Raw genomic sequence first — 14409 nt, 5'->3', positions numbered from 1 at the left:
CAAAATTTTTTTCCCCCCCAAAATTGCAACCCCCCAAGTTTTTGGGTTTTTTTTTTTTTTTTTTTTTTTTTTTTTAGGATTCTGCATAATTTTATCAAGTGATTTAAAAAAAAAAAAAGTCTGTTGGAACAAGGTGCTCTGATCAGATTAAACCAAAAATTGAAACAAAAAAGATAATTTTTGCTCCACTGTGAAGCTAACAATAGATGCCAGGAACGATAAGACCAAAATGTTAGCCTACTTGCTATGTGTGGCATGATATATGAACCGTATGAGCACCATGAACAGATTATCTTCATGGAGAAAATGGTGGTTGGTGACTGTATCCTGCTGTGGAGATGCTATTCTTCAGGAGGGCCAACAAATCTGACAATGACAGTTGTAGGCAGAGTACAAGACAAAAAAAAAAAAAAAAAAAGTTGGATTGCTAAAAACATGAGGAGGCAAATATTTACTTTGTAGCAGGATGATGATCTACAATGGGAGGGCTTAAATCAGATCATTTTCCTGAGTAAAAGACCCCCAATAAAGATCTGAAGCTAACTGAGAATCTATGGGGGAAAAACTGTTTATCAGAGTTTTTTAAGCTGCAGTCAGAAAAGGTCTGGGTTTGAAAGAGCAACATTTTTTGGACAGTGACCAGGCTATTGGCCTGCTCGTTCATTTTCGTGTTTGCTAATTTGTGTTTAATTCTCACTTCCTCTGGCTGGAAATGCTTGCCTTCATTTCGTATGGCGCCTGGGGTGTCATCAGAGAATATAGTGGTTTAAAGCGACTGCTAGGAGTCCAATAATTTACAGCATCTGTCTTTAAAGGCTGCATGTGCTTCTTTCTAAAGCATTTTCTTTGTTTTGAGGGGGGTTTCATCAGAAATGTTTTCATTTAAGTATGTTCATATGGCTTGGTTCTGTTATATTTAAGTCATAAACATTTTTTGTTTTGTTTTTTTTTTTTTGCTTGTTTTTTGCTGTTTTGTTCTCCCTTCTCATAGTAAACCTCCCTGGATGTGCAGCTCAGGTTACAGACAACACATTTATTACCACGATTACATCACTGCACTTAAGTTGGCTCTTATATTCCCTCTCTGATATTAGCAAACAAAACTCACAGTGTGTGCGTTTGTTTGTAATACCTTGTGGGGACGATTTTCCTGACATATACTACATTGTGGGGACCAATTGCTCCTCGTGGGGACCGGAGCCTGGTCCCCACGAGGGGAAACCCTGTTTTTGGGTCAGGGGTTAGAGTTAGGACTAAGGTGTGAATTGAGTTTTGGTTAGGGTTAGGTATGTGATGGATAGGGTTAGGAAAAGGGTAAAGGTAAGGTTTAGGCTGTAGAAATGAATGGAAGTCAATGGAAAGTCCCCACAAAGATAGCCAGACAAACATGCATGTGTGTGTATGTGGGTGTGTGTGTTTTGTGTGAGTCATGGGTCTTTCCTGTGTTAAATTTTCCACAACAAACTATAAAACAATATCCATAAAAAAAAAACATTTATGACCCTGATCATGTCGTCTCTGAAGTGATGTAGTGAGGAAATAGTAAACTGCACGAGCAGGAGACGTATTTGCTACATAGAAAGCCTCGTAAAAATATTCACACCCATTTGTAACATATTGTGACTTCATATTGGTATTTTAGTCAAACTTTACTATATTTTTTTGATGCTTTGTGTGATAAGCTAAGATTCTTTCCCCTCTACCGGCATCTAGTAGTCATTGTTCAAGCTTGTTTTAATTTCCAAAAATAAATTTAATTGTAAGTCTGTGTGCCAAATATTGACCACAAAGACAAACCAAGCATTGTTACCTGAACAAAAGAAGTAAATAAAAACGATGCAATACTGTCATTAATCAACAGGTGTTCACTACTTTGTGTTGCATCACCATATAAATAAATAAATTTAAAAAAAATCACAATTGAATCTACGGAGGCCTACTGTTACATAAAGCGTGAAAACGTCTTAAGTTCTGGAATAGTATTTGTTATTATCTATCTCTGTTTCGATTTATGTGCAGAAATCTACAAACATTTATGCAACGCACTGCATCTAAATCATAGCGCTATGGCAAGCCAGATCACGCACGGTATGCATGTTCCACAGTTCGTATATCTGCTGTTTTATTGCAAAATTGGACCCCAGAAAGCCCCCCTGTCAATGTTCGGCTGGGTTTCATGGCGGGAAGCAGGAGCTGTCCGGGGTGCTGAAGCCTTTCCTGATGCGACCGCAGCCTGAGGACAGACAGACGGCAGAACCTGCCTGACAGAGTTCCTTGAAGCACAAGCTTCTTGTTCAGAGCAGACAGGAGGGGGGAAAAAGCTCAGACGCGCGTGAACGACTCTTGATTATAACATGACGGCGACGCGCGGGCGAAAATGCACGTGAGGCAGATGCTGCTGCAGCGCATCCGCCTTCATGATGATGATGATGATGATGAAGATGATGATGAAGAATATGTAATCAGATGGGATCTTTGTTGGATGTGGCTGTGCTGGGTTTTTTTTTCTTTCTTTCTTTCTTTCTTTATTTCTTCAGGGGATAAACACTCGTGTGGTATTTTTAGTCCTCCCGTTTAGACGTTCTCCTTCAGGAACTAGCACCCAATCTAAACAGAGGTGGACGCCAGACTGACGTCAGAGTACCAGTAATTTGACGTGTAAGCTCCCCCCGCCTCCCCCCCCTCATTCCCCCTCCTACCAACATCACGACGATAGACGCGCAGTGACACCAAGCCCTACCTTTCAGCAGTATTTCCTCTCCCACAACAAGCTGGTTCCTTCCATCTCAGAGAGCGGGTTTCATTAGGAACACCCTGAATTTAACGACTGATTCATCCATTTATGTAATTATTAGAACTGCGCGACGTTTACATCTCGCAGGGACTTTTTATTTTTTTAATTTTTTTTCCTGTTCCTTTGTTTTGTTTTGTTTTTTTTTGTTTTGTTTTTTTGTGTGTGTGTGGAGATTATATATATATATTTTTCTCATCTTGCTGATTTCCCTCTGACATGGAAGTGAGATGCCGTCCAGCGGTGATGTGCTGTGTTCTCGCCGTCCTCTGCTCCGCGCTGTCCCGCTCCCAGGCGCTGTCCTACGCGGACAGGCAGTACCTGAACGAGTGGGCTGTGGAGATCCCCGGCGGGCTGTCCGAAGCCGAGGCCATCGCCAAGGAGCTGGACTACCAGCTGGTCCGACAGGTAGGCGACACACCGCACCAACGCCCTGAAGCACCAGCTTTAATTCAAGATAATAATTGCAATAATAATTTAACTTGATGGGGGGAAAAAAAAGTGTAGGAGTATTTTAACGTAGGCAGAGCCAGAACAAGAAAAGTAGGGGTTTTATTTTTAAATGAAATGTCTCATTTCACTGAGACAAAAAAAAAAAAAAAACTGGGCCCGGATTTTTTTTATTTATTTCTTTATTTTTATCTTAATAAAATGGACCAGTCAAAGATTTCTGAATTGTACTATTTTACCTAAAAGCAAGCTATGAGACTCAAAACTCTGTATTATTATTATTATTATTATTATTATTAGATTAAATGGGCATAGTGGAGGAGGACAACACAGGATGCGTAATAGTTGTTACTTTATACAACTGTCCTCCACAGGGTACAAATTTTAAAGGTCCATCACTTATTCTAAACATGACAAAACCGTGCTAAATCTGCTGACATTCCCTCAGGGATTTTGATTTGCGACAATACATTTCCAGTTTGCCACCAGTCATGTAGAGACACAGCAGAGGTGTAGAAGAAGGTAGTCGGATTAGACCAGCTTTCAGACATGGTAGTGGCAGCATCATGCTTTGGAATTTGTGTAGCAGAAAGAAAGAAGTAAGGAAAGGTCTGAACTCTTTGGAGCCTGTTGCACTGGGCATCGATTGGTCTCCTTCAGCAGTCTTTCAAGTTATATGTGGACAGTTTAATTTCCAAGGATTTTATATTTCAAGCTGTATGTATTAAGATTAAAATCGGTCTGAGCCTTTACATGTCAATGGTTTGGCCGATGCGAGCTTTAATGTCCCTGAAGCTGCTGGTCTGATCTGTGTGGATTATTTTTATCCTCATTTGAATGAAAACCTGTAAAGGAGCCACTGCTTATCCTGTTACAAATTGATCTACAATCATGTATTATTAAATATAATATAGTTAGTCGAAATAAAGAGCTAAGAAATAAGAGTGCATCACCAAATGGTTGACTTTCTATTACTTCCTGTAGAGCAGCGTGCTTATCTGTCCAACATCTGACGCTCTCTGCAGATTGGGGCCCTGGAAAACCTCTTCCTGTTCAAACACGGCAGCCACCCTCGCAGAATGAGACGCAGCGCGGAGCACATCACCAGGCAGCTCTCGGAGGATGACCGGGTGGGTTTTTAAGTCTCGGGGTCGTTCTGTGCACCTCGCGGGCGCGCTGGAGCTCTCTCGTCTTCAGAGACCTCAGAGAAATCAAACCTCTCCGTTTGTCGGCCCAGGTGCTGTGGGCAGAGCAGCAGTACGAGAAGCGCAGAAGCAAGCGGGCGGCCCTGAGGGAATGCAGGGACTGCTCAGTGGACAAACTTTTTGACGACCCCATGTGGAACCAGCAGTGGTACCTGGTGAGTTGTCGTTTGTTTTCAAGGCTTTCGAAAGGCCCAGTTGAGCATGTTCGGTTTTATGTCAGAGGTGACTTTAAGTCTGGAAGTTGGTGGCTCAACTCCAGCATCCTCTTGCTCAGCTGGGCAAGAGGCGCAGAGCTGCATCGGTGTGTGGATGTTGCACATTTGTGATTGAGGCTCAAGCGTGAAAGTGTTGTGAGTGGACATTTACTTCCTGGTCACATGTTGTGTACTTTGGGTCTGTTCGTCTGCGGATTGTCTGCTCTCCTCGGAGACCTGCATGCATTTTAAAGCCCTGCGAGAGCTGGACGGATCCACGCTCTCGCCGCTTTGTCCCGTAGCCTTTCGAGTGGAGATTAATGGGAACACCTCTGCGTTTTTCACACGTAAAGCATCAGCTGGCTTGTGTGAATTAATCCAAGTGTTGTGATGGAGAGAATAAACAGTGAATATGCTGCATATGCACACATACGGACATGAGATGGCAATATGGAGGGACAAAAAAAAAACAAAAAAACAAAGCATTCTGTCAGGCAGTTCCAGCCAAAAGAGCTATTTGGTTAATTGGTCACACGGTCCCTTGTGAAGATGAGAGGGTTTGGAGAGGCCATAATCCAGTCGGATGGGGCAGGCCAGAGCACAACGCATTAAATCCTAATTTGTACCACGACGGGATGTTTCAGCTGTCTGAGGGCATGTAGTTAGACAAAAGATTACAATCAAAGCCTCCTTTCTCATACATTCCCACCTTCTTTTCACCCCTGAGCTTTTATGATTTCTTTTATGACAGCTAGTTGTTTTCTATTGTATTTCATTTGGGGTAAACAGTTAAATTAGGCTTAAATGCAAAAACATACAACACTTTATTGTCAGTTATTTGTCTTGAAAATTATCCTTTTCCTTCCGCTTCAACGTGCTGCACTTTTTCACGTTGATCTGTCACGTAAAATCCCACAAAGTGCAAAGTTCACACTTGATTTTTTAAAAAATATTTAAATACAAACATTTGAAAAAGTGTTGCATGTGTTTGTGTTCACCTCTTGAAACTTAGTGTGGCTGAACGAAGTGACCGCGAACTTCAGCTTTCAGGTTTTATTCTCGATTGGACTTAGATCTGGACTTTGACTGGGCCATTCCAACAGATGAACGTGCTCTGTTCTTAACCAGTGGTGTTTGGTCTAATGTACCTGAATAACACACATGACTCAATGCAAAGCGTCCGCTAAACTTGATCACTTACTAAGGAGGCTTTCCATCCGTTTGACTGGAGTGTGTTAGAGCAGAGATGCATTTTAAAGTTGCATGTAAAGTCGGTGGACTGATCTAAACCACACAATAAGCAGTTAATCAGTGAATTGCAGGATAAATTAAAATTAGATTTATAATTTCCCATCCTGATGGTTCATATTTTTTGAAGATTATTTTGTTTGCAGCTGCGTCCAAATCCATTTTATTTATGGTTTCATTTTTTTCCTCTGTTTCATTTATTGTTTTTGGTTACTACGTTTTATTTTGGAAACTGAAGACATCTTCCTGTTCCGGTGTTGAGTCTTCTGTACAAAATGAAAGTTTATTGGTCTGTGAGAGGGCATTATTATGCCATTATCAATACGTCACTTGAAAATCATCTCAACAACAGCAATATTATCATTTACCACAGTAATTACTGGGACAGTTTATTGTCCAGTATAAGATTGTTATTGAGCCAAGTCTATCTGATGACAAAACATTTTGAAAACAAATCATTTTAAAGTAAAATGCCTTGGAAAAAAGAACTTAAAGTTATTAATTTCCATGAATATTTTATCCTCTGAGCTACTTTTCTGGGAATAAAGTGGCAAACGGAGGCAGAGGAGGAGCGTGTTCACCATCAGCTGTTAAGCTACAGGGAACAGATGTGCTCTGTTATTGACCGGATCACCTCACATGACCTGGATTAACGGGTCAATCAGGTGAGACCGATCAGTTACCAAAGAGAGCAAATCCTTATTTTTGCCATTTTCGGGGCTTAAACGTCGTCGAATTCTTCCCACAAATTGGACTTTTCTTTTCATTAGATGTGTGGACGTCTGAGAGACAGATCCGTTCTCTGGGCCTCGACTCTTTTTTGCACCTGCACTAACAGAACATGAGTCATGCTCGGGGCGACCGAGAAGGCAAATTGAGATGAATCAGCTTTGCCGACGAGGGATGATGACACTAATGGGATCGGCCTCAAATCGCCGCTTTTTGTATTTCCACATCAAAAGCACATCTGTGTCACCGGGAGGACCGGGTTACGGCTGGATGCAAGAAAAACGACAACAAAAACCCCGGCAGTAGATTGAACAGAGGCATCCCTCTGTTTTTAACATGGTGGCATAAGGCGTTTCCTTACAGAGGAAGGATAACGAAGGAAAATGATTAGATAACACACAGACTGAGAGGTCATAAAAGACCGCAGTGACAGCGATACTGGAGTCAGGGTGGAGCTCTGTGATCAGAGGTGGAGAGCTGCAGCAGGGAGCGAGAGATGAAGTGTCTTTATCTGCTATGAGTGGGTGACTGCATGAGTCTAATTAGGGGCTGACTCATATGTGTGGCCTGAAATTCCTCCCTCATGCATGGCTGCGAGGTCGTCGGTCTGTGTTAATAGTGCATCTCTTTGTGCATTTGTTGTTAACGTCATACATTCTGCTTTAAAGCGAATCGTCCACAGCTGGAACGGATTCTTGTCCTGAGTGAAAGAGCTGCGATAGGTGAGAGGAGGAGGGGGAGAAAAAAAGCAGGGAATCAACGCAGAGGCCGATGCATCGCAGGGATGACTCATATCTGGGGAGGCGTTCTGCTGCACAACGCACAAAGTGCAGAGATCTTTTTTTTTTTTTTTTTTTAGTCTGAGCTTCTACCAGCTCTGAACCACAAATCTTCTCAAAGCGGGAAAAAGGGAACGCCATCTCTCAGTCATCCTTGATTATATTCATGGAATCACTAAACGTGAGCAGAGCCCCTCCTCCCCCCGTTGCCCCGCTGATCCATGCGTGAGTCTTGAGCGTGAAGGTGTTGTATTGAAAAGCACAAAAGGCTCGATTATTTTGACCTTCCAGTCACACTCTTCCCTGTGAGTGGTTGTGCAGCAGCAGGAGTGGATTCTAACTCCTACAAAGAAAAAAGCCCGACAAGCCCAGTGATGAATGTCTGTAAAGGTCAGCAGACTCGGTGGGGCGGAGGGAGGAGAAGTTCAGCTGACGCTCATTAAGATAATTCCTGAAAAGTCTTGTTCAGGTGAAGCGGTCAGAGAGAGATAACAAGGTTTTTTTTTTCTAATTATAATTATTAAGTTTTTTGTTGTTTTTTTTTTCTTCTGTCCTCCACATCCAGCAAGACACGCGGTCGTCGTCCTCGCTGCCGAAGCTGGACCTGCACGTGATCCCCGTCTGGCAGAAGGGCATCACGGGAAAGGGAGTGGTCATCACCGTCCTCGACGACGGGCTGGAGTGGAACCACACAGACATCTATGCCAACTACGTAAGACACCGTTTCCATGGAGACAGCCTCCGTCGTCTGGGCCTTCCGTCGCCATGGCGACGCGCGCCGGCGACACCTCGCTGATGAGCGCGCTGATGCCTGTCAGCTCAGGGGCCTCGAGGTTTTTGAATTCGTAACTGCTGAGTTTAAAACGCATTTCTTTGGGGGTTTTTTTTATTTATTTTTTTTTGCATCTGCGAGGCCTCTCTGGCTCTATTATTTAATTATTTCATAAAAAAATATTCCAATCAACGGCGTGTTGAAAGCAGTGCTTTCAGGAGCCATGCACACAGCAAAAGAAAAGCAATGAAAAGCAGAGAGCAAAGATGAGGAATGATGTATGACAACAGCTCCTAATGCAATTAGGCTAATGCCTATTAATCCAGAGATCAATCAGGCAGGATGCTTATTCATAATAATCAGGGCAAATTGTCAGCATTCGTTTGCATAATTTATAAGCAGTAAAATGACAGTCGCAGGCATCTGATTTCATTGGATATGGAAGCTGTTACTGTGAACCAGAGGCAACAGGATGACAGTGAAGCTCTTTATTTCATTGTTCTGTAAGACTGACAAACAGGAAACGAGCAGGTTGAGGAAGACCGCGGCAGCCTGTCTGTCAGTTTGTGACAAAACTGTCTGTCAACAATTACAGAATTATAATATTCTGCATCAGATTCTTCTTTGTATGAAAAAAATCACCCTGTACCCTTTTATTTATTTATTTATTTATTTTTAAGGATCCGGCAGCCAGCTACGACTTCAACGACAACGATCCGGATCCTTTCCCCAGATACGACTCCACCAACGAAAACAAGTAAGTCCAGATTAACCAGTCTGAACCGAAATGTGCTGTACAAGTTAAATTTGTTATAATTTTTTTTATTACTTATTTATTTGGGTAAATCTTCCGTAAAGAGACTATTTACAGAAGATATACGTGATTTAGCTATTTATTTATTTATTCAGTAAAAATCGAACCTTTCTTAGAGGAAATTAAGATATTTGTGGTTCACTCTTTTCCTCTGAGGCATGGCACTCGGTGTGCAGGGGAGATTGCAATGCAGGCTGACAACAACAAATGTGGCGTCGGAGTGGCGTACAACTCCAAGGTCGGAGGTGAGAGCTTTTGATTTGGGCTAAATGTGAACATATCCATTCAGCTTCACCACCTCATAACACTGCGTGTGCTTTGCCTCTTGTTTTTCTTTGTTTTTAGAAGCGGCAGTTTTGAAATTAAAGACGTAACTCGAGTATTTTAGATTTTGTCTCACCTTTGACTTCCTCTGAACTCTAAACTTGACCCTGATCGTCCAAACCTTTTCCTTCACGCCACGTGGCTGCTTTTATGTCGTTTTTCCTTCAGATAATGTTGCAGCCGAAAAAGTGTGTGAACCTTTAATATTTCTCTCTTTTTACCCTCAGGAATTCGCATGCTGGACGGGATTGTGACGGACGCCATCGAGGCGAGCTCCATTGGGTTCAACCCCAACCATGTGGACATCTACAGCGCCAGCTGGGGGCCCAACGACGACGGCAAGACCGTGGAGGGTCCTGGCCGCCTGGCCCAGAAAGCATTTGAATACGGTATTCAGCAGGTACAGAAAACGTAACACAAATACCATTTTGTACTAGAAAAGTATACATGTACCCTCAAACCCGCTGACATTTTTTGACATTGCTACATCATTACTTTTACCTGTAACAGTACCAAAGTTTTGGTCTAGAATTGACTCAGGGGTAATGAATACAAATGCATGTAAGACTTTTTTTTTTTTTTTTTGAAAAAAGTCTTTGCTTCAGAATTTGGCGTTACTTTGTGCAAATAATTCCCCAAATCACTCTGATATTTGTCAATGTAACATGTCAAAACGGTTACAAATCCAGGGAGTATGAATACTTCTGCAAACTGCGGCATATTTAGCTGGTGGGGTTTGCTAACAGGAGCAATTACATGCAGCAGCGGTGAGGGTCAAATGGATCAGGATCTTATAGTTATTTTTATTGAACCTTTATAAAAGAACCACAGACAACATATATGAATTTTATGACCAAACTTTTGCAAAAGGAGAAGACTCAGCAAACCGCTCCTCCAAGCCGTTCACTGAGCGTCCTAAAGACCCTTGGTTACAGCTTGTCTTTTATTATCAAGCAAAAAGAGGGAGGATAGGTAAGGAAGACAGCAGAGACAAAATATTACTGCACACAGGCAGTTTCTACGGTAGGGAGTATTCCGGTTGATAAGGAGGCACCTGTGGAAACATAATTTAAGGTCTGGGAAACACAGAGTTAACTGTTTCACATGAAGACAAACAGGCAGATGTGGCCTCCAGAATAATCTATAGACTGAATGTTGATTAACTATTAATTAACATTAGACTGAATATGAACTAAAGTAATAACAACATGATAATACCAAAAAATCTCTAACAGGATCAATAGAAACAATGCAGAGAGCTGCTAAGTGTGAAGATTTTAATGACAAAATGTGATCAGCTGTAAACGTGGCACTGATGCTAATTGAACTCTTTCTTAGAACCATCAAACTGCATCCTAAGCTGTCCCTTTAAAAAAAAAAAAAATCTTTCATATAAAATAACAGTTTTAATGCATTGTTTAGGATCATTTTTAGGTTCTAACCAGCAGGAGAATATCTGATTCCGACAACCCAGTATTCTTCCTTTCGCTCTCTGTTTGGCCTTGTGTGTAGGGTCGCAATGGGAAAGGCTCCATCTTCGTCTGGGCATCGGGTAACGGAGGTCGCCAGGGCGATAACTGTGACTGCGACGGCTACACAGACAGCATCTTCACCATCTCAATCAGCAGCGCCTCCCAGCAGGGCCTGTCCCCGTGGTACGCCGAGAAGTGCTCCTCCACTCTGGCTACGGCGTACAGCAGCGGAGACTACACCGACCAGAGGATTGTAAGTACAGAGAGAGAGAGAGAGATCATCTACCTCAGGACTTTCTTCATCGAGCCTTCTTCGCTGTTGTTTTTGGCCTTCAGACCAGCGCCGATCTTCACAACGACTGCACTCAGACTCACACTGGAACCTCAGCTTCCGCCCCACTGGCTGCTGGGATTTTTGCCCTCGCCCTGGAACAAAAGTACGAGACTCTGCAAGTCATTTAGCAAATCAAAGCTTTGTTTTGTACGTCCCAATAAACGCTCACTGGTCTGCTTGTGTTTGCTGCCTCAGTCCGGATCTCACGTGGAGAGACCTGCAGCACATTGTGGTGTGGACCTCGGAGTTCGATCCGTTGGCCAACAACCCGGGCTGGAAGAGGAACGGAGCAGGCCTGATGGTGAACAGCCGCTTCGGATTCGGCCTTCTCAACGCCAAAGCGCTGGTGGACCTCGCAGACCCAGCCGTGTGGAGGCACGTGCCGGAGAAGAAGCAGTGCATCGTCAGAGACGACTCTTTCCAGCCGAGGTACAGAGAACATCTTGAGGCAGAGATGATATATTTTGCTGCATGGATCCAGCACAGGAGGGAGCTAGAGTAAGAAGAAAAAAAAACTTTATGTTGATTCTTCAGTTTACTGGTGGATTAGCAGTCTCAGTATCCCCAACACACATGTTCTGATTACCTTGCATTGCCGCTGTTTAATCCCGAAGATCTGCCTCTCCGTTTCCTCTGCTCTGCTTAGCGGTCTGGACGGCCCCTCTGGCTTCCTGCCAGCTCCAACACATAAATCCTTTCATTCATATCTGGGAGAGACTGGGATTAGTTGCTTTTTGCAAATGAATGACCAAATGCTGCTAAATCTGCAGACGCATATTGTGTGCACTTGTGACTGCCGCTGAACACGTAACATGGCAGCATGCGACGAGTGCAACTAGGACAGTAAGTACACTGATCAGGTGTCAAGACTTGATTAGTGTGGGTATCCTGACTAGTGTGGAGCTATGCAAGATCAAGAGGATGATGAGCAGGTCTGTGAAAATGTTGGGTAAAGTCAATTAAAAAAAAGCCTTACAGTTCCCAGGTGAAAGAAATTTATTATAATTTAATATTTAGGTGAAAAATAGAATTTTCTTTGTGGGCAATGCAAAGCAAAAAAATAAAAAATAAAGAAAATACATACAAGACTACTATAACAAACAAGCCTGTAAAAGGATGATTGTTACTCCTCCAAATTTAAACATAATACTGTATGCTTTTAATAACTGTCCTTCTTTAATAATAGAAATGTCTTGAGTCAGGAGCCACGTGACGTCCTTGGGTTTGTGGCGAAGGGTTGTTTATGTCGAAGCTAATCCAATGCGTTCCGCAGGGAGCTGAAGGCGGCGGGAGAGATCACCATAGAGATCCCCACCAAAGCCTGCGAGGGCCAGGAGAACGCCATCGGCTCCCTGGAGCACGTGCAGGTGGAGGCCAGCATCGAATACACCCGGAGAGGAGACCTGCACATCACGCTCACCTCCCCCGCAGGTCAGAGACGTGCACGCATATGAACACGAGGGTGTGTGGCAGAACAATAAACCCCGATGTAGTCGTAAACCGTCCGTTCCTTTGGGTGTCGCCTCAGGCACAACCACTGTGCTTCTGGCCGAGAGAGAAAGAGACACGTCATCCAACGGCTTCAAGAACTGGGACTTTATGTCGGTACACACGTGGGGAGAAAACCCCGCTGGCACTTGGACACTGAAGATCACAGATACTGTGAGGGCTTTTGTTTTTTAATTTTACAAATTAGTACATAAATATTGCTTGTTTTGTAGATTTATTGAGTGTCTCCTATTGCTTTTTAAGCCACTCTCATTCCTTTACGCAGTCGGGGCGAATGGAGAACAAGGGGCGGATCTTGAACTGGAAGCTGATACTCCACGGAACATCGGAAAAGCCGGAACACATGAAGAAACCTCGAGTCTACATTCCTTACAACGCCGTTCAGAACGACCGGCGTGGCGTGGAGCACATGGATGACATGATGGAGGTGAGCCTTGAGCTTTTTGAGCTTTTGTACGTCGTCATACAGCCAAAAGCTCTGAGGCGTTTTCATTGGGATTTGAGTGGAAGTACTTTTTGCTGCAATTTCAGCGTTAGGACTTTAGTAATACATCTTGGACGTGCAGAGAGTTTGTTTTTTTTTACTCCCATTCGTCTTTGCAAATTCAGCCACAGTTAGACTTGCTGGAGAGCAGCTGCATGTAAAACATTCATTTCCAAGATTCCTCGTTAGATTTAGGTCAGTATAATGACTGCTCCATTCAAACTGCTTTAACTAAACTGGTGAATCTGAGCTCGTGCTGTACACTTAGGATTCCTACTCTTATAGATTTTCTTCAAGGCTTTTAAAAACCTTCCGGAAAATATTCACCACCTTCACTTTCTTCATGTTTTTTCATGTTACAGCCTTTTTCCAAATTGTGTTAAAATAGCTTCTAAATTTTACACAGAAGTACTCAACTACGACAAAAATGACAGAAATTTGTAGAGATACTTGTAAAATCACATTTATGTAAATAATGTCTGTTTATACATTTACACAGAGAGGGTTTTGGTATGTGTAGCCTGACAAATGGCAGCGTGGGTATTTTCAAGGCTGGATTCGAGAAAGATCAGATGCAAAACTCGGCGGCGGGCTCAAAGCTCGCTGGTCCTGGTGCCGTCTCAGATTAAGACTCATTTCTCGGCTTCTCTGTCCAGTCCTTCAAGATGAGACAAATTTTTTGTCTTACACGCCATCACATCAGTTCTGCCAGAGCCAAATGAAACACAACCCAATCCGCACGCACATCCTGAGGATTATCTCTATCTTTTTTTTTTCTTTCTTTTTCTTACAATCTGCGTCATGACCAAAAGCCGTGTCTTCTTTGTGTGTTGTTGGTGACACAGGAGCCCACGCAGCCCCGCCCCCGTCAGAACGCCGAGGCTGCAGAACCCTCTCCTTCGGTCTCAGAGAAGGAGCCCAAAAGCACCTCAGGCGGCGGCTCCCCACGGCCCCCTTCCCTGGCCCTGCTACGTCTCCTTCAGACAGCTTTCAACAAACAGGTCTCCGCTCCGCAGCTTCCCCAGGCCGCAGCAAGGCCCCTCTTTGCCCGGAGGAAGCAGCAGCAGCAGCAAAGCCGGGGTTTTCTCCCTCTTCCTACGAAAATCCCAGCACATAAGCTGTACCAGGCTCTGGACTTGATCAACAAGTTTAGCGGCCCGGGTGACAGCCTCTACAGTGACTACAGCGACAGCTTCTACAGCATCAAGCCGTACAAGCACAGAAACGACCGGCTGCTGCAGGCCCTGTTCGAAATGCTGGACGACGAGTAGAAACCGGGGAGAAGGCACGAGACGCAGGGGGTG

General features: G+C 43.5%; 1 protein-coding gene across 1 annotated transcript; it reads left to right on the top strand.

The window, feature by feature from the left end:
- The first annotated feature begins 2698 nt into the window (after window positions 1–2698).
- On the top strand, window positions 2699–14403 carry pcsk1 (proprotein convertase subtilisin/kexin type 1). The gene is made up of 14 exons (XM_015035237.1): window positions 2699–3199; window positions 4267–4371; window positions 4479–4601; window positions 7962–8108; window positions 8849–8925; window positions 9139–9227; window positions 9534–9706; window positions 10819–11031; window positions 11115–11215; window positions 11308–11541; window positions 12386–12543; window positions 12641–12774; window positions 12887–13048; window positions 13951–14403. The coding sequence occupies exons 1-14, from the start codon at window positions 3011–3013 to the stop codon at window positions 14374–14376; spliced, it is 2331 nt and encodes a 776-aa protein (XP_014890723.1). The 5' UTR covers window positions 2699–3010; the 3' UTR covers window positions 14377–14403.
- Window positions 14404–14409: the final 6 nt, after the last annotated feature.

Source organism: Poecilia latipinna, unplaced genomic scaffold, assembly GCF_001443285.1.
Source record: "Poecilia latipinna isolate Pla-1442-1.1 unplaced genomic scaffold, P_latipinna-1.0 Scaffold329, whole genome shotgun sequence".
Taxonomy (NCBI): Eukaryota; Metazoa; Chordata; class Actinopteri; order Cyprinodontiformes; family Poeciliidae; genus Poecilia; species Poecilia latipinna.
The sequence above is the reverse complement of the archived record's forward strand: the minus strand, read 5'-3'. Positions and strand labels throughout refer to the sequence as shown.